Source organism: Centropristis striata, chromosome 13 (assembly GCF_030273125.1).
Source record: "Centropristis striata isolate RG_2023a ecotype Rhode Island chromosome 13, C.striata_1.0, whole genome shotgun sequence".
NCBI classification, from domain to species: domain Eukaryota; kingdom Metazoa; phylum Chordata; class Actinopteri; order Perciformes; family Serranidae; genus Centropristis; species Centropristis striata.
Window position 1 is genome coordinate 29,005,879 of NC_081529.1, and position 19,178 is coordinate 29,025,056.

At 38.3% G+C, this 19,178-nt stretch overlaps 1 protein-coding gene across 6 annotated transcripts in view; it reads left to right on the top strand.

The window, feature by feature from the left end:
* The window catches only part of baiap2a (BAR/IMD domain containing adaptor protein 2a), a 71,635-nt gene extending 53,085 nt beyond the window's left edge, over positions 1-18,550 (top strand). Inside the window, exons 7-15 of one of the 6 annotated variants that reach the window (XR_009395423.1) lie at positions 2,060-2,212; positions 6,111-6,353; positions 8,168-8,399; positions 8,924-9,125; positions 10,501-10,569; positions 10,661-10,814; positions 11,072-11,109; positions 13,742-16,648; positions 17,123-18,550. Coding sequence is in view for 5 of the 6 variants with exons in the window: in XM_059347409.1 (XP_059203392.1) it covers positions 2,060-2,212; positions 6,111-6,353; positions 8,168-8,399; positions 8,924-9,125; positions 10,501-10,569; positions 10,661-10,814; positions 11,072-11,109; positions 13,742-13,826 (1,176 nt within the window). In the remaining variant the exon portion in view is untranslated. Of the gene's footprint in view, positions 1-2,059; positions 2,213-6,110; positions 6,354-8,167; positions 8,400-8,923; positions 9,126-10,500; positions 10,570-10,660; positions 10,815-11,071; positions 11,110-13,450 lie in introns of all 6 variants that reach the window. The other 5 variants (XM_059347413.1, XM_059347412.1, XM_059347411.1 and 2 more) reach the window with 5 other exon arrangements.
* Positions 18,551-19,178: the final 628 nt, after the last annotated feature.

The following is a 19,178-nucleotide window of genomic DNA, read 5'->3' on the forward strand; positions in this document are numbered from 1 at the left end:
AGTCCATTTCCAGTAGTTCAAGTCAAATAACCCCAACCAAGTATTGAGTGCATATACATGGCCAACATTTCTATATTAAACATACTTTTTAAATTGGTCTTTTGTAATATTAAAATTGATTTGAGACACTGAATTTTAGGTCTTCATTAAATGTAAGCCATAATCATTATAATTAGAATAAATTAAAAAAATGAAGACATGAAATGTTTCATTCTGTGTCTAATGGATCTATATAATGTGTTATTTCCACTTTTTGAATTTAATTAATGACATAAATAAACATTCTATGATATTCAAATTCATTGAGATGCACCAGTATGTTATAGAAAAATATTCATAATGCTTTATTACAGTAATAATAACACATTATGAAGAATTTTCAATAACTTATGAGGGCAAGTATCAGAATACCTTATACCTGCTGGTCATTTACTGACATTTTGTGCAAGCCCGTGTCTCTAATGCATTATAGATGGCCACAAATCTCAAACTAAAACCATCAATTATGGAGGACCATCTTCCCCCTTCCTACTGTATATTATTATATTATTTTGTGAATTCCTCTAGCATACATAAAGTATTATTTGCTGATCATACAAATGTATTCTTATCGGATAAAAATTTAATATGATATGCAAAATCATCGGAATGAGGAACTAATTAATGTAGATATATGGTTTTAAATGTGATAAATTATCCATAAATAAAAGCAAGACATACTTTATTTTTATTTCATTATAAAACCGTTACCATCAGAATAAACAACCATGTTATTGAGAGTGAAGTCAGTCAAATTCCTGGGCATACATATTCAGCTTTGTTCATAATCCAAAACAAATGCATGTGTATATGTGTATTTCCACTCAGTAATTTATATGAAAAACATACTCCAAAACTAGGGTTGTCAAAAGTATCGATACTTTTTTGAGTATCGATACTTAAACGTTGTATCCAGATACAATACTCATTTTCAAAAGTATCGAGTATCTGAAGCTTGTTATCATAGTTGCAGTTTCTTTTTGCACAACTGTTTTTTATTATAAATATTTAACCCGTGGTTCTGTTCATTTTTACATGTTGCATTTTTCTTACTGACAGTAATAAAAATATTTCTGTTAAATTTTGGGGTTTTGTTTTTATCCTTGTTGTATCAAAAATGGTATCGAGTATCGAATATTTTCCTGAGTATCGGTATCAAGTTGAACATTTTAGTATCGTGACAACCCTAGCCAAAACAGACTTCAAAACCCACCAATACTCCAAAGAAAAGTTCAGTCTGTCAAATCACTGCATGTAAATATAACCCTGTCTTCTAGGTCAGTATTTCTCAGCAGATGTTACAGCATTAAAGCCATGAAACTGGGCAATGTCGACCTACTTTGATACTACAGAATGAGAAACTTTCAGCTTCTGTTGTTTGTAAGAAATAGTGCCTGACGTGTATTCACAAAAAAAAAAAAAACTAAATGCCACTTCCTCTTCAAAATAAGACCCCTTGTGGTCACTTTGTGTGTGCGTGTGTTTGTGTGTGGCCAACTGAACTGAACTCTGTGACATTTCCTGTTTTTAGAGAGCTTGTGCTAAAATAAACAGACAGCGCTGGATATCTTCCTACCTTTCCGTGATTCACTCTTATTCATACATTAACCTACCTGGTATTTGTTATTGTCCGACACGTAAAACGGATTAGTGGGTCTCTGTTAGCGGTTCCTCCTCCACACTGTGGGATCTTCAGTTATAATTGCCTTTCCTCTGTAGCGCTCGGGAGGGACAATCTGGTCTGAAAAGTTACTAAGTAAGGCTCTCTCCGTGTACAATTACCTACAAGGTGCTCTTAGCACCTAATTGCTCCAGTGGAGCTGTGCAGCGATTCACAGTATAAGACTGGCATTGACGGAGCAGCTCTTAAGTGTCAATATGAAGCAGGATGTGATTTATAAAAGTACTTACAGCTGATGTTAGCTGGCCCCTAACACCTTCTGTCCATCTGATTGAACTGCAAACATTAAGATCTGTAGATATTATGTCTTAAGTTCTTGTGTCATTGTGTGTTTCACAGTTTGTGGAGACCATCAGCAGTAAGCAGACTGAGTTGGACACCTTCATCGCCGAGGGATACAAGACAGCTCTATCTGAGGAGCGCCGCAGGTACTGCTTCCTGGTGGACCGCCAGTGTGCCGTGGCCAAGAACAGCAGCGCCTACCATGGCAAGGTAAGTCACCTGACCACCAAGATCTTTTTTTCCATCAAAGAAAGATAAGGAGCAGTGATGGGAATTTCGGCTCTTTTTAGTGAGCCGGATCATTTGGCTCAGCTCACCAAGAAGCTCCACTCATACCTTTTATAATTCAGCGAAATTTAGCGCTGTTTTGACTTGTGATTTGTATTGGAACACATATATCACTTAAATTTCAATAATTTGCTGAAGCCAATTGCATTTACAGTTGTAAAATCCCTTGTCACTCTAACTTGGGGGGCTGTGCCTCAGTTGGTAGAGCGGGTCGCCTACCGATCGGAGGGTTGGTGGTTCGATCCCTGACCATGGCAGCCTACATGTTGAAGTATCGTTGAGCAAGATACCGAACCACAAATTGCTCCCGATGCTGCGTTCATCGGTGTGAGAATGAATTCCCAATGGTGGCAGGTGGCACCGTTTAGGGAAGCCTCAGTATGAATGTGTGTGTGAACGGGTGAATGAGCGCAGTCTGTTGTTTAAAGCGCTTTGAGTGGTCGCAAAGCGACTAGAAAAGTGCTATATAAGTGCAGGTCCATTTACCATTTACCATTTACTTGCTTGAAGAACCACTCTGCTACACAAAGCAGATAGAAAATGCCTATAAAAACCTAAGCATAGAAATTAAAAGAGGACAGCAATTTTATTTAAACACAGACACCTAACAAAACAAGTAAAGTACTGAAAAAATTGAAATTAAATACAGCAATCAAGTAAATGTGCTTTGTTAATGCCAACTACTGACATCTGGACAAAAATATATATATTATATATTATATATATATATTTTATATATTTTATATATTTTATATATATTATATATTATTATTATATTTTTTATATATTTTATATTTTATATATTTTATAATATATATATATTTTTGGTAAAAATGATAATAAATAAACAACATAATAAAAAGAAATCTAATACAATGTGCAAAACGGCAGCATCCAACAGTTTTAGGTGTCAGTCTCCTCACATGATTGGTTCGCACAGCATGCACATGACACCCGTAGTCGGCGTCCGCAGCACCCGCAGGTACTTTTCCTAACGAGAAAAGTAAAAAACAAAAAGAGAGAATGCTGACGGACGTGAGCCAGCTCCCACCGTTTACTTAAAAGAGTTTGCAACCGTTTGCGACTGACACATCACTAATAGGAAGAGGTATGAACAGCATATAATTAGAATAAATGAGGATATATTTAGTGTTTAAATCGTGTGTTTGTAGCAGGACAAAGTCAATATTGGCACGTCATTATATTATATTCATGGGTAAATAGGCAAAAATCAGAGTTTAAGTTGAGAAAAAAAATATTTCTGTAATACTAATTAAGAGTTTTCCACTAAAAAAACTAATCACAGTTAATTGACAGTGTTGGCAAAGCAAGCAAATAACCCCTAAACCTTCATCATATTTTAATTGAAATGTTGCTGATTGGTTCACCGAAATGGATGACATCATGTTTTTCCAATTAAGCCCAGCCGGCTTATAATCATCGAGAAAGCAAAGGAAATTAAATAAGCTTTCATTTGAAATAAGCAAACTTTAGAACGTTTGAAAGTTGGCAGAACCTAGTGTGTCCATGTTTGTCTTTATTGTTCATCGCAAGATCTGATTGAAATTGAGGGTTTCTAATAAACACTATGCACAAATAAGAGTTTATAGTTAGAATTGGTGTTTGTCTGATCATCAAGTATATGTTTGTATATATATATAAGTATATGTATGTTTCAGGCTAATGGAGCTTAGCCTGTTCTCTAGGTGGCCCTGAGAGCTCAATGCACTGCAGAAGATTGCAGACAGACACAGTATAAGCAAGACAAGTAGCTCCCAACATAACAGAAACTGTTATGGGGACAATAAAAAGTGATGCACACAAACAAACAGGACATGCTTGTTGTTGCAACGGTTTTTGGCTTATGAAGTTATTAATGTTGGCACTCTGCTGCTGGAAAATTACTTTAAAATGTAACAGGGTTTTAGCTTGTTCTTACATTGATTTTACCTATAATAAATGATTTGCATGATCCAGATATTATGCAAAAAGCCATTACATTTTAGGTAATTTTTCAGTCTCACTGACCAATTTAAATAATGTCATTAGCCACAATGGCAGCTTTGGTAGATGCTTGATCCCAACCACTGAACATTGGCAATAGTTTTTTTTCCTACTGGTGAAGGCATGACCTGCACTACCCTACTCTCACTCCTCCTGCCTAAACCAAACCATCCCACCATCATTGGGTGGTTAACAAGCCTGACTGTGTGCATCACTCTTTAGAGTCCCTTGGAAGCAATTTCCGTATTCTTGTGAGCTTCTTGCAGCATGTTTCTCTCACTTGTATTGTCAAATTGGTCAAGATGCGTCTTCATTTGCTTGTGTTTTGTCTATTTGCACTTGTTTTCAGGAAGTTTGACCTCCCAACTAATCACAAAGATTTTCTTTTGTGCTCAATGTCCAAAGAAAGTGCTGTGCAGAGTTCCTTTTTATAAATCTTGCGTCTTACCTTTGTGCTATTGTGTTGATTCTAGCCAACTACTCCCCATTTGTCACCTTTGTTTTATTTGAAACTCGCCTGCTGTCGACAATTGTTCAACCCAAAGAGCATACTAGGATATATATAATTCAAAGTCGCATTAGCTTTGACCGCTCACAGGGGCCTCTTCATTTTAAAAATTCATTAAGACTGGAGACAATGCCCAGCTGACAGACATATCTGAAGCTGTAATCCATCATTGCACCTTGGTGCGTCTGGCCAGCTTCACTGGGTCGAGAGCTGCCTCACTCCTTCGGTTCAAGAAAGACTTTAATAGGAAAAGGCATCAAAACGCTGAATGAGGAGAAACATGCGCTGAAATCAAAGCTCAGTGAAACAAACAGGACAGGAGCTGTAAACTGTTTGTCATCTGTTTTGTTTGCAACAGGCACTGGAGGATTTTCTAATACCTCCTTGTTATTTTCACATTTGTGCTGACATTTAAAACAAACAACCTTTTGAATCCGAACAGATCCCCCCCTACTGTATATCATACCATCAAAGGTAATGGAGCGATATTAATGAGGATTTAGTTTTTTTATACTTGTTGTTGTGTCCATTACCCAAGAATTTGATATTCTTGGGTAATGAAGTATATCAGTCTTCTGGGATTACTGGTGGGTGTGAACTGCCAGCCTGAAGATGTGGCTGGAGGAGGACAGTATGTGTGTGTGTGTGTGTGGACTGTGGACTGCCGCTTCTTTTTTCAACATGGAGTCTAGTCATTAATCAGGCTGGGGGTGTGCGTGGGAAGAGTTCACCTTCAGCAAACTGAAGAACCCTCTCCCAAAGGGTTCCTAGTGTGTGTGTGTGTGTGTGTGTGTGTGTGTGTGTGTGTGTTTGTTGGTGTGCAAGACCTTGTGTGTCTGTGTGTGTGTGTGTGTGTGAGGGAGGAAGAGATGGTGAGAGCTTCAAATTAGCACATACAAAGGGACCGAACTGTCCATGTTTTGTATGTGTATCCATGCACGCATCCTGTACTGTACAGTCATGTACAAATGTGTGGATTCCTGTCCATCTATTAAACTCTGTTTGTGTGGTTGTAGAAAGAACAGCCGTGTCCACAGGCTGTGAGTCGCTGCTGTGGGCAGCACGGTTGTATGTTCGTCTGTCCTACTGCCTCACCCACGCAGCACATTATCATAGCTGGGGCAGCGGTCAAGGATACAGAGTGAGGAAAAACCTCTGAGAACTGAATGTATTTTTTTTTTTAGAGAGAATTGGTAGAAAATTGAAGGTTTAGCAAAGAAAAACGCTTAACTGAGCTTCTTTTTTTTCTCTGGTCACATTGCAGCTGCATCAGTATCATTTTTTTCCAATCTTTCCTTCCCACTCCAGGGTAAAGACCTTCTGACCCAGAAGATCCCAGTGTGGCAACAGGCTTGCTCAGACCCCAACAAGCTGCCAGAGAGGGCCATGCTCCTGGCCCAGCAGATGGGATCTGCCGCCCTCGGGGGCACAAGCCCCCTGCATACCTCCAAATCCAACTTGGTGATCTCAGACCCTATCCCCGGGGCCCAGCCTCTTCCCGTGCCCCCAGAGCTGGCTGTTTTCATGGGCAGTGGCCTGGGACACCCAGCGGTGAGTTTAGGAAACGAGAATGCTAAACATATGTCTATTTTATTTATGTATTTCTTTGTTTCTATTAGGGCTGCAACTGACTATGTTCCTTATTGATTAACCTGATAATTATTTTCTCAATTTAGTTTGGAATATGAAATGTCAAGAATAAAATAGTGAAACATAGGGCTGGGCGATATGGACCAAAAGTCATATCCTGATATATTTAGGCTGAATTTTGATATATGATATATATCCCGATATTTTTATCGTAAAGTGAGAGCAAATGTTCAGTCACAGCCAAAGCCAAATATGACATGTCACAAGTAGTTTTATTGAAACCGTTTAAGTGACCATAAATGCTGTATAACAACAGGAGTAGCTTTTTTTTTTTTTTTTTTAAATCAAAGCTCCATAAAGTGCACATTTAAATAAAAAAATATCTTAAATAAAGATAGCCTATGAAATTAAATATAATAAATATAGTCTTTTTCTGAAATATATTTATGTGAGAAAAGAATAACGAACATTACAAAAGAACTAAATATGACAAACCCTAGTAAGGGCAGCATATCCATATAAAGAAAGGGGGGAAAAAATTGAACAATATCAATATATGCGATATGGTCTAATTCCATATCACATTTAAACACACATTTTATTTTTTTTATATTGATATATTGCCCAGCCCTAGTGAAACATGTCCTTCCAAATTTGTCAAATTCCAAGGTGATATCTTTTAATGTTTTGTCAGTCCAAATGATTATTCGATTATTAAAATAGTATGAACTTATAAGTCAACTAATCATTGCAGCTTTATTTTTTGTTTGGTAAAAGAAGCAGTCTTGGATAGGACACATACAGATCACAGACTCAAACGTATTGGCAAATAATGTACTTGATCTTTTTAAGAGAAGTGAATTACATAACTAGAACTACTGCACCTTAATTTCCTCAGTAGTAGCACTGTAAAGGAGCTAACAGTCCTTTCCTAATGTCAGCATGTCCACCTCTGGCCCACCATAAAGATGCAAATCAGACAAACATCTCTCTTGTCTCACTTTAAAGATGGCACTCAGGTTAATGAGCTGTTTAGAGTCTACATTTCATGCTTTGCAGCAGCTGTCAGACTAGACTTCAGGTCAACTCTGAAGTTATAACCTTTTTTTAAATCAAGATATGACCCATCATAACTTCAGCCTAATGGAAATATTTCATGGAGTAATTGCAAATAATTTGGTTCTTACCAAGATAAGAAGTGTTAGATAATTTATCTTGTTTCAACAGTTCATTTCTTATTTTAAGCGTTCAACGGGTTTATTTCTAGATTAAAGAATCTTAATTCAAGAAATCTTGTCAAGTGAAATTATCTGTCCATGCAGCAAGATAATTTCCCTCAGATTTGGTGTTTTTATCTTGTTTTTAGACACCCCTTTTTTGCAGTGTACTTTAATGTTGCCATTTTCTTTTTTTTTGTCATTTACTTTTTATTGGTTTTTGATTTTACATGTAAATGAACAAAAAAACAATCAACATGAACACTTAAAGACAAATACAGAAAATATCAAAGGAAAAGTAAAAGCGTACAAAAGGGGATTGGAAAACACCTCCAGTCGTGAAAGTGGGGAAAAAAAGGAAAGATACAAAGAAATGAAAGTATTCTGATAGTCCAATCTGAGATTACCTGAAGTTCGGTTTTATGGTAGAGACATATGTAATCCATTTTTTTGATTGCATATTTTCAATAAATACCTCTTCTCGTGTTCCTAAATTGAAAGTGTTGCCATTTTAAAAGTTTTACTTCTGGAATTTGTGTATCTGGTTGTTTATTCCAGAGGCTGATGGGCCCTGATGGTATGTCCATGGTAAATGGGACAACAGGAGTCCACGGGGAGGAATATTGGACGGATGGAGGGACTATATCCGTGTCCCAAGTCAGGCCTTCATCCCCTCAGACCCAGGCGCAGGGCCAGTCCCAGGCTCAGCCCCAGAGACAGGTCAGCGATGTCTACTCCAACACCCTCCCTGTCCGCAGGCCTGCCCCCGCCAAGAATAAGAACCCCGTGGGTAAGATATCCCACCGCTGCTACGGATAAATGTGCAACAGTAACACTGCAGCAAGAAAATCACAAACAGAATATTTGATTGAGCCTTAAACCTATTTCTATCCTTTGACGTAAAGCTACACAGAGGGACATTTTAACGTCAAAATAAGATTATCACCTACTAAAGTCTATGCTAAATTAATTTTGGCCAGAACTGCTGCTCCTCAGTGTCACAAAGGAGGAGCAGGGGGAAGCAGCAACATACACTTGATTTGTTGGCAAGAGATTGTTAGCAATCATCTTAACTGTAGTCTTGTTTATCCATGGTGATTATCAGTTAATCTGACAGTGATATATGGATGTTTATGCAAAAGCACATTCAAGAAAATGCTTAATTTAGAACATCTGCCTGGCTGCTGACTCTGCCTAAAAAGACATAAATGTTACCTTCAGTTAGACTCCAGTTATCCAGCACATGTGGTGCTCTGAGCTCTTGAGTGGATTTCATGTCACTGACCACTGGTTCTGTCTGCAAAAACACCACAGGAGAGACACGGACCCTGCCCAGGTCCAGTTCCATGGCAGCAGGCCTGGAAAAGAACGGGCGTGCCCGCGTCCAGGCCATCTTTTCCCACGCTGCAGGAGACAACAGCACCCTGCTCAGTTTCGCAGAGGGAGATGTAATCACCCTGCTAGTGCCTGAGGCCCGCGATGGCTGGCACTATGGGGAGAATGAGAAGAACAAGATGTGAGTAATGTGTTCATTCATCACATATACAGGTACATCTCAAAAAAATTCATCATGAAAAAGTTCAATATTTTTTTGTCAATCATTTCAGAAAGTGAAACTTGTATATTATATAGATTCATTACACATAGAGTGAAATATTTCAAGCCTGTTTTTCTTGTAATTTTGATGATTCTGGCTTAGAGATAATGAAAACACAAAGCTCAGTGTCTCAGAAAATTAGAATATTGTGAAGAAGTTCAATATGTGAGTCCTGGGTCAGTGGTGGTTTGGGGCCATGTCCTCTGCTGGTGTTGGTCCACTGTGTTTTCTGAAGTCCACAGTCAACATAGCAGCCATCTAGCAGGACATTTTAGAGTCTTCATGCTTCCACAAGCTCTTTGGAGATGCTGGTTTCATTTTCCAGCAGGACTTGGCACCTGCCCACACTGGCAAAGGTACCAAAAGCTGCTTCAGTGACCATGGTGTTACTGGGCTGGACTGGCCAGCAAACTGGACTGACCTCAACCCCATAGGAGTCTATGGGCTGTTGTAAAGAGGAAGGTGAGAGACACCTGAAGGATGCTATCAAAGCAACATGGTGCTGTAGGCTGATCACCTCCATGCCACACCGTATTAATGCACTAATTCATGTAAAAGGAGCCCAAATACAAAAAGTATTGAGTGTATAGAAATGAAAATATTTTTCAGAAGCCTAACATTTGTGTTTAAAACATCCTTTTTCTTTATTGATCTTATGTAATATTCAAATTTTTTAGTTTTGTGTTTTCATTATCTCTAAGCCATAAACATCAAAATTACAAAAAATCCAGGCTTGAAATATTTCACTCTAAGCATGATGAATCTATATAATTTACGAGTTACGAGATGTACCTGTATGTCGGAATGGGGATCGGTGCTGGATACCTTGATGGTATCAAGCGAAACAAAGTAGAATTTAAACTTCTCCAGTCAAACAATATCTGCATTTCATCTTTTTTTTACCCAGATCTAGAAAAAAAGACATTTGTATGATTTTGCTCGCAGTCAATCACCCCAAGTGTTCTTCTGATGTATGCAATGTGTGATTGGCCCATTACTGCAGCAGCTACAAGCCATACAGTCTGTGGAATGATGAAGTCAAGTGCTTTGTATTTGATGAAGTTAGCAGTTCAGTGTGCTGAAATGCGACTAAAACGTGGAAAAAAAAGAAAAAAAGGTATCAGATAAAGTGCTCATTTGGTTTAAGTATCCCTTTAAATTATGATACCAGTCCCCTTAAACGATACCCAGCCCTAACTGTAAGTAGCCTGAGTCCATACTGCAAGATTGGATACATATTTGTCCTACATTTATGTACAGTGAGTGTTTAACAGGGCGTTTTTTTTTTTCTTAGGCGTGGCTGGTTCCCTTTCTCCTACACACGTGTGCTGCCTGAAAGCGACAGTGAGAAGCTCAAAGTGAAGTATGTATCATTTCCCTATCTGAAACTGTGTCCACTAAATGAGCCTGAGTGAGCTCAAGTCTGAGGCCTTTTTGTTTTCTTGCCCCCCCAGCCTGCACCATGGGAAAAGTAGCAGCACAGGGAACTTGTTGGAGAATGATGGATCACTGCCCACACCTGACTATGGCCTGACTGCCCGGCTGCTGGCACAGAGCCTAGCACAGACCCGCCCACGCCCCTACAGCATGGCAGGCTTTGGCACACAGGTAGGCACAATTTAACATGTGTAGTATCTGTGAACAACACACAAACACTTGTTACTCTTGCTCACTTAATTTGTAGCCCCCATCTGGTTTAGTCTTGTGTTGCATAATTGGATATGAGTAATCCTGCAGTAACTGAACGGGAGATTTTGCTCAGCGTCTGCTGCCACCTACTGTTTGCATGCAAGTGCAGCAGGTACTTGAATCAGAGGAATGCAAGCACACAAAGTAAAAAAAAAATGCTCCTTTTATCTTTTCAGCCTGCTATTGAGGATTATGACGGCCGCTTTGCCACAAGGTAAGTACCTTTTCTGCCCTGCTCTCTAAGTAATAACTGATATGACTGCTGCTGCCATCTGAATTGTTTAATTTCTATAGTTTGGGGAGTAGTGACTTATCAGTAGAAGACATGAAAGCCAAACACCTTAGATAAATGGCATTTCACCTGAGTTTCTACATGCTGGAAGAGACAGCAAGGCAACTGGTTCAGCAAGCAGCGTAGAAATTAAACAGGTCCAGAAGATGGTGTGTAGCCTACATTATATTCCAAAAAGTCAGCATGGATCCTAAAAAGACCTTAATTTTATGTATCTTGTTGATATACACCATTGTCTCATTTTGCAATGAAAAAAAGGAACTCATGGAGTCAATCACAGTTGCAAAATATTCAAGGACCAGTGTGTAAGATTTAGGGGGATCTCTTAGCACAAATATTACATTTATAAGTATTATTTCATTTGTGTATAATCACCTTAAAGTAAGAATCGTTGTGTTTTTGTTAGCTTAGAATGAGCGCTTCGTATCTACACAGGGAGAAGGTTCCACGGAGCCCGCCATGTTTCTACGGTAGCCCAGAATGGACAAACCAAACTCTGGCTCTTGAGACGGTCTTACCTGTTTTTATGTAACCTGAATGACATCATAGGTTCTCCGATACGCTGGGAAAGGGAGGGGTTAGGGAAGGGGTATTAGGTTGTTTGCAGTCACTAACCTCACCGCAGGATGCCACTTAAATCCTCCACACTGCTCCTTTTAAGACAAATAGGAGACAATGATAGATAAAGGTGGATGCGGCAAAAGAAAAAGCAAAACTATTTAATGTTTGCTTTCATTCTGTGAGTCTAATTGGCAGAGGCATTTCAAAGTCACATTGTAAAATACATTAATTACTGAAAAACATATATATATTAATACATGATGTATACAGTTAATATGTTATATAAAATCAGGTAATGGACTACAGTTTAACACAGTGCCTGAAACAAATATCAAACACAATTTCATAGCAGTGTCTATAGATTTTATTTTTTGTTTAAAATAATGGCCCAAGTCAATTTTTGACAAAGAATATATACATTTGGCCTAAATCATCTCCTCATGATCTGGTAAATCTGAAAATCCAGAAAAACCTGAAAAAATGGCCATTATTTTAAGAGGGTGTCGATATGGGAAGCTAGACCCAGATATTTTTTGTTGATCAAATAATTGATTAAGAGGAATATATTTTCAAAACTCGTGAGAAATCAGGATCAGAAATACTTTATTGATCCCCTGGGGGGAAATTGTTTTTGTTTTTTTACAGTTGCTGCTGTATAAGAAATATAAATAAGTAAATCTGTAATGAATAATGTAATATGCTGGCTACACTAAATATACAACAATATAAAATATAAATGCAACAAGTATTAATTAATATAGTTTCTTTAAAAATCCTCACCTCATGAGATGTATGCAGTGTTTCCTTTGAACATTTTTTACTGTCTCTTTGTCCTTTCTTCTATGCTCTTGCTTACTTAACTTTTTAAAAAAAGCTCTTTAAAGTAATGAATGCAGTCTAGCTGGGTTAGTTTATTGTCAGAGCACTCTTTGCCCAGTATATTTTCACTGTAATCCTATCAAGTCCTTGCTGACTCAACAGGGTGGTGTGAGGTTAGGGTCAGGAATGATGCTGTGCCTGTTTCTGTCCAATCAGGGAGTACATCTTTGTGTACATGTTTATAAATGTGTGTGTGTGTGTGTGTGTGTGTGTGTGAGAGAGACAGAGAGCGAGAGAGAAGTGGCCTACTGTACGTGCACTTGTATTGGTGTTCGGTCGAGTACATGTTGTGACAGTAGACATCATGCTGACCTCATCTCAGTCATCACTGCTTGTCAGCCTGGGGCTTTGGCCACCAGTGTCAAGCTGTTTTACATACTCTTGTCTGCTCTGAATGTGTTTTTTTTCTGTATCAGTATTTTGAGACAACACTGTGCTGCAGGGTGTATTCACCCAAACAGACTAATCTAACACTACATCCCTCCAGCTAAGGAGATGACTTGATTTTCTCATCAACAGTAACTTCTGGGGTTTGTCTATTTTACAGTGACAGAGAGAAATATTTCCTTAAATTTACTTGGGCGATAATATCGAACCAGCAAATCTGGATTAAAAGTGTTGATGAGGGAATTGGAAGTCCAATCTTCCTGATCACGGCAGGTGTGTTTGGAGTTGGAGCTGTAGGTGGGGCGAGCTAGATTTTCGCGACCCCACCTACACTTCTCCAGAACTCTCCCCTGCCTCCTTGTGCCTGTCTTGTCTTTCTCCATTTCTCTCTGAGTGTGTCCGACCTGGCAAGCTTCCTTCTCTCTTTGTTCCACAGTGACAGTCCTGATGGCAAATTGATTTCGACTGTGTGAGAACAGACATACAGACAGACACAGACAGCTCCGGATAGCACAGGGGCCTCTTCCTCCCCATCTTTCCCCTCCTCTTAGCCTCCCTCCTGTCCACTTATCTCCACCTCTTCCTCCTCTGCCTCCACACACACCCCTTCTCCAAGTGGAAGAGGCCAGTTTCATCCCTCCTTTCTGTCCTCTCTTCCTCCTCGGGTCCCTCCTTTCCTCCTTCCGTCCGTCCTGGGTGCTGCTGCTGGTGGTGTCGGTGTGGACAGTAGCGGTTGGTGGGTGGAGGATTGCATTGAGCGAGAGAGCCCGAGCGGGGCCTACCTGCTCGGCATGCAGCGATATGGACTCTGAATACTCTATCTCTGATCACAGTCCACCATCACGGACTGATCTCTCAAGAGACTGCCTTTGCTACTGCTTGTCTTTCATGCATGTACATGGTTGTGTCATTTTGTCAAACTAAAGGACATGTTCATGTACTGTACAAGTGCCAAAAGACTTCAATGTCGTTGTACTAAAGCCACTGGCTGAATGGCCTTTTTAAGCACACGTGGGCCCAGTATTATCGAGTTCCTGCCCAACACACATGCTCAAAAAAAAAAAAAGCTTTGTTCAAAGTAAGGCTGTGCAGCAGATTACTATGTTTCTGTTCTGAGAGATCCCGTTGGTCGCGCTGTGCTTCCTTGTGTCAGTGCTAGACTTGATTTTCCGTCCAGAGGGTGTGTGTCATATTTGCCTTACTTTGCTTCTTTTATTTTCTATTAAACACTTTCTGTGCAATGAAGCAAATTTTCAAGATGAGCTTCAAAAATATACAGTATATATATCTATATATATATCTATAAATTGTTTCCGTCAGTCCAACAAATTGCACTGTATTATGATCATTCCAAAAAACATGTTTGCTTTCAAATTTTTGGTAACACTTTGTATTAAGGTACACAAATTCACAATTAACTTTTTACCTATAAGCATGTCTATTACTGGAGTAGCACATTGGCTCTTTATTTGTCATAAAGCACCTATTTTGGCATTTTCGGACAAACGTCACATTTTTTTCTTTTTGACATACTATACTATAGCGTTTTTCAATTTTTTTTTTTTTCAATTTTTGGACATCCTATAATATGGCGTTTGTTTGTTCTTTTATATATATATATTTTGGACATGCTATACTATTCCAAAGCATTTTAAGGCACTGACTTCACTGACTTTTTTTCAACATACTATGGCGTTTTCTTTGTACATAGTATAATATGGTCAACATAGTATTTATGGGGTTTTGGAGGGTTTTTTTACTCACTAAATATACATGGTCATACTATATTATGGTGTTTTGTTTTATATTTTTGGACATACTCTTACCATAATCAACATGCTATTCTACAGCATTTTTTGGCATTTTTGGAAAAACTACATTATGACTGTTTTTGGACATACTATACTATGGCTTTTTTTTCCTCTTCATTTTTGGACATACTATAATATTTTTTTTTCTTTTTTTATATTTAAAAAAAAAAATTTGACATGACATGAATTACCCTTAATATGTTCTGCACATTATGGGTTAGGAGTTAATCCCATAAGAAAAGTGAATCTCCCTTAATAACACTTATTATATGTGGTCTGTTATTATGAAACAAAACATCAAGTGTTAATATAACTGTAAATGAAGTTTGTCTAACTCAGACGTGTAGCTATAATTGTTCAGTGCTATTAACAAACTATAATACATTATAGACTTAACTGAAAGTGTTCAAAAGCCTTAATAAGTGCTCTGTGAGGATAAATAAACAGCAAATATGCTACTAATATGCATGTTAATAAGCAGTTAGTTAATGGTAAATATGTGTGTCTTAATATGAAGTGTTACCAAACTTTTAAATTTAACTTTCAACCCTCAGCCCCACAGAAACTGTCTTTTTGTCATTCTTGGCTGAACTTGCTGGCAGAATCGTCAGTAAAAATAAAATTGCCTCACTCTAATAACCTTCAGTTTGGTCTTTTTTCTGAAGCTAGTGAGTTGTTTTTTTGAGGGGTCTTTGATCTTATGTTGAGTATCCTCAATAACAGCTGTGAATTAGTTTTTAGGTTAAATGACAACCACGGCTTTTGCAGCTCTCAGTGTTATTTATGATTGTATTCCCTGAGTGGCTATGTAGTTTTTGGTCTTTTCTTTAAAAAAAAAATATTGTCCTTGTAAAAAAAAAAATAATAATAATTTTAAAAAAAAATCCGAAACCATGAGAAACTGATTAGTTGAAGTGTTTATCTTATGCATGCTGTGGAGGGAAACCAGAAAATGTGATACTACAAATTGACCTTGAATGTATGGTGACTTTTTACAAAGGTATTCTAAATAAAACATATCTCTATATATTAATAAACAGTCTGGTCTGACGAGAAATCTGTTCTGTCAGTGACAATGACATTTTCAGTTTTGTTTGAAAATGTTCTTTCCTGTTTCCAAGTTATGGCTCTGAACTGATTCTCCTTTTTCCCCCCAATTAAATATTTAAATTAATTTGTTTTCTTTCTTTTCTTTTTTTTTTTTCTAAATTTGCCTCCCTTGTGTAAATCATTTCAGGCCACAGCTGTGTCCCAAGCATGCGGTCCCATCCCTCCCCCTCCCCCAGTTACACCCATAACATCTGTGGTGCTCTCTGTGTCACAAAACAAAGACTGTCAGTGTGTGTGTGGTGGTGTTGTGTGTGTATTGTGAGTATCTGAACTGCCTGCCTGCTTATCTTCTTGTTTTGGTTGTGTTTTTGGCTTGTGTTTGAGTTGTATTTGGGTGATAGAAATAATAATAATGCACACATTTAGAAGACATAACTCCAGAACTCCTGCCTGTTGATTGCATTGCATTTGCAGTATATGTCCAAAACGACGAGGACACCTTTTCTCACAGTTTATAGGGTTTGAAAAGGAGCATACAGTATATGGCATGTTGAGCATGAAGTGTGTACCTCCATCCCTCATTTCAGTTGGTTATTATTATTATTATTATTATCAACGTACTGTATGTTCATCATGCACCAGACTAACCAGCAGTGTCGTAACAAAATGTGACCCATGCATGATTTGAGAGATGAGCCATTCAAACCCAAAAGTTCTCTTTACCTTCCAGTTTGGGTCCAGAATTGTCCCGGTTCTGAGGGAACAGGACCTCCGTAAGTCACCAGCCTCCATTGCCTTTCAGCCAATCCCTTTCCTACTTCTCTCTATTACTGCCTCTCTGCTGTCATTGGCTGTCTGGCTGCAGTAGGGTGCTGGGAAAAAAAGGTCTTTTCTGTCCTTTGGCCTCCAAGGATCTGGCAGCATTTCTGTCAGTCCAGCAGGCTTTGGGTTGTAAAAGAATTACTTCTCTCTTTTTCTTTAATGTGTGTTTATCACACCATCATACAGAGAAGACTAACCCTGCATGCATGCCTGTAGCAAGCTGTTTTTGTTCTTTTTCCCTCATATCTTACTTCTCATTACATGCTTGCTAAAACTCCCAGTAGATACTGTAACTAAGAAACGCGACTATGAGAAGGCAGATTTCTTTGGGTGTGGTTACGTAGCTGACCATGTATCTCTCTCTAAAGTCATGCGTTCAACCTAACTGTCACTGTTCCTTGTCTCACCCCCTCCTCTCCCCGCAGTGACCGTTCCCTGGAGGTCTACCTCAGGCCCACCTTCACTGATGACCGATCTGCACCCATCTTCTACTAGCAGCCTGAGAGAGAAAATGTTATATGATGTTATCACAAGAGGGCCCACACTACTAAGAGTTTAGTTTCTTTGCTGTGGGAAATTCACTCCAAGAATTTCCAGTTAATCCTTGTGATGTTTTTTGCTTTCGACAAACATTGAATGCCACAGCCTGAACATTCAATATCAAGAGTGAGAGTAGATTTTATTAGTTATTTAGATCACACCAGTTGTGGTTAAGGTATGGCTAATAGGTTTTTATTAGTAATGCAGCCACATTATTATTTATCTGCACTTCTACTATGGGATTTTGTTTTTTTCCTTCAACACTATACACTGTAAATTTCATTTGAGAGTTATTTGCATTAATGAGCAGTGAAGACTTTGCATTACTTGTTTAAATGAGGCTTGAGGGTGAATAAGATTGTTGGTAACAGCTTTCAGTGCATAATTGTAATATGCACTGAAGTGTTGATTGTATATTTGCCACAATAGCTAGAACTGGTCAGTTGGTGAGTTAACTATGATTCTGCTTTTGTTAAATGATATAGTACGATATATATTTACTAGTTGTGATACAGTATACCCATATTTTAAATGTGGGAACTGTGCCTTCTATTTTTTTTAAACGTATGCTTCATGCAGCATTGATCCAATCATTCTGTAAACTGGTTTGCATCACAGTTCAACTTGTTTTTCTTTTTATATTTCTGAAAATATAAGTGGGATTATGTCCCTTTTGTTTGTAATGTCAAGATTTCTTTTTTTTTTTTTTTGCTTAGCGAGCTCCAGTACAGTGCAATTTCACCAAATTAATACAAGAATATTTTCGCTATTCTTTCCTTCTCTTTAAATTTCAATAATATCTGACCGATAGAAAAGAGATATGAAAAAACAGTGCATATGTAATAATGGGTCTCTTTTTTTTTTTTTTTTTAAATTTGCATGAGGGAGTGGTAGCTTATCAGATAAGGTACAGTATTATCGTAGCTTTTGATCATGCATTCTCAGTATTATATACTCATCTGGGAGCAAAGCGTAGAGCAGAGGCATTAATCTACAGTATGATGTGTGGGGATAGAAGTGGAACTGTATGTGATGAAACAGCAATAATGTGTGTGGTTGTGTGAATGAGCTTAAATGCCTCTTAGACTGCAAGAAATCAAGTGACACGGATGAGTCCTTTACACTGAGTGATATGATCAGGCTTTTATTACACAGCTCACTTGGGCAGCAAGTTTCAAATGCATTTTTTACTTTTATATAGCTTTCATTGTGTCCATTTCTCACTTTTGTCCCTGTTTGTATTATATCTGTACTGTACAGAAAGTGCATATAAATTATCATGTCCAAATAAATCGAAAAGGGCAGAAACTTCATATTTATGTGTTGTGTTGTGTCATGTTTCATGTGTGGTCAGTGTGGATAAATATATAACAGACACAAGAAGGGAAAAAAAGTATTTGGATTTATTTGTTTGGGATAGTACAGTAGCAATGAGTGAGGGGAGGGGGATGGAAACAGCAATGATGTTACTACCGGTGCACAGAACAACCCCCCTCACCTTCTCCAAAGGTGTCTGCCACTTTAGCCAATAGGCTTTGTAATATCTCTTTGGCAAGTTTTAGAGACCGCCATCCTGGATTGCATCTTTTCAAATTGTACAAAAATACTAGCGACGTTTTCTCCTCTTGCTGAACTTAAAAGGCAAGGTGAGAGGAAACTGAATTGGCACTTTGAGCTACAGAAGGATAGAGAGGGGGAGGGAGCCGTCGATACAGCAGTAGTAATTCAAGTCAAGCTACCTGCTACATGTTGATAAAACATTCATACAATATGTGAGATATGTCATATTTTGAATGTCTTTTTTTGTTCGCCTCAGACCCGGGCTTTCAGCACAAATGCAATAGAATACATTATGTATGACACTATGGACAATACGTAGAAAAGATGCATAAAGATGACATTCAACATTTATGACTGGCATATTGACATGACACCGCTCAA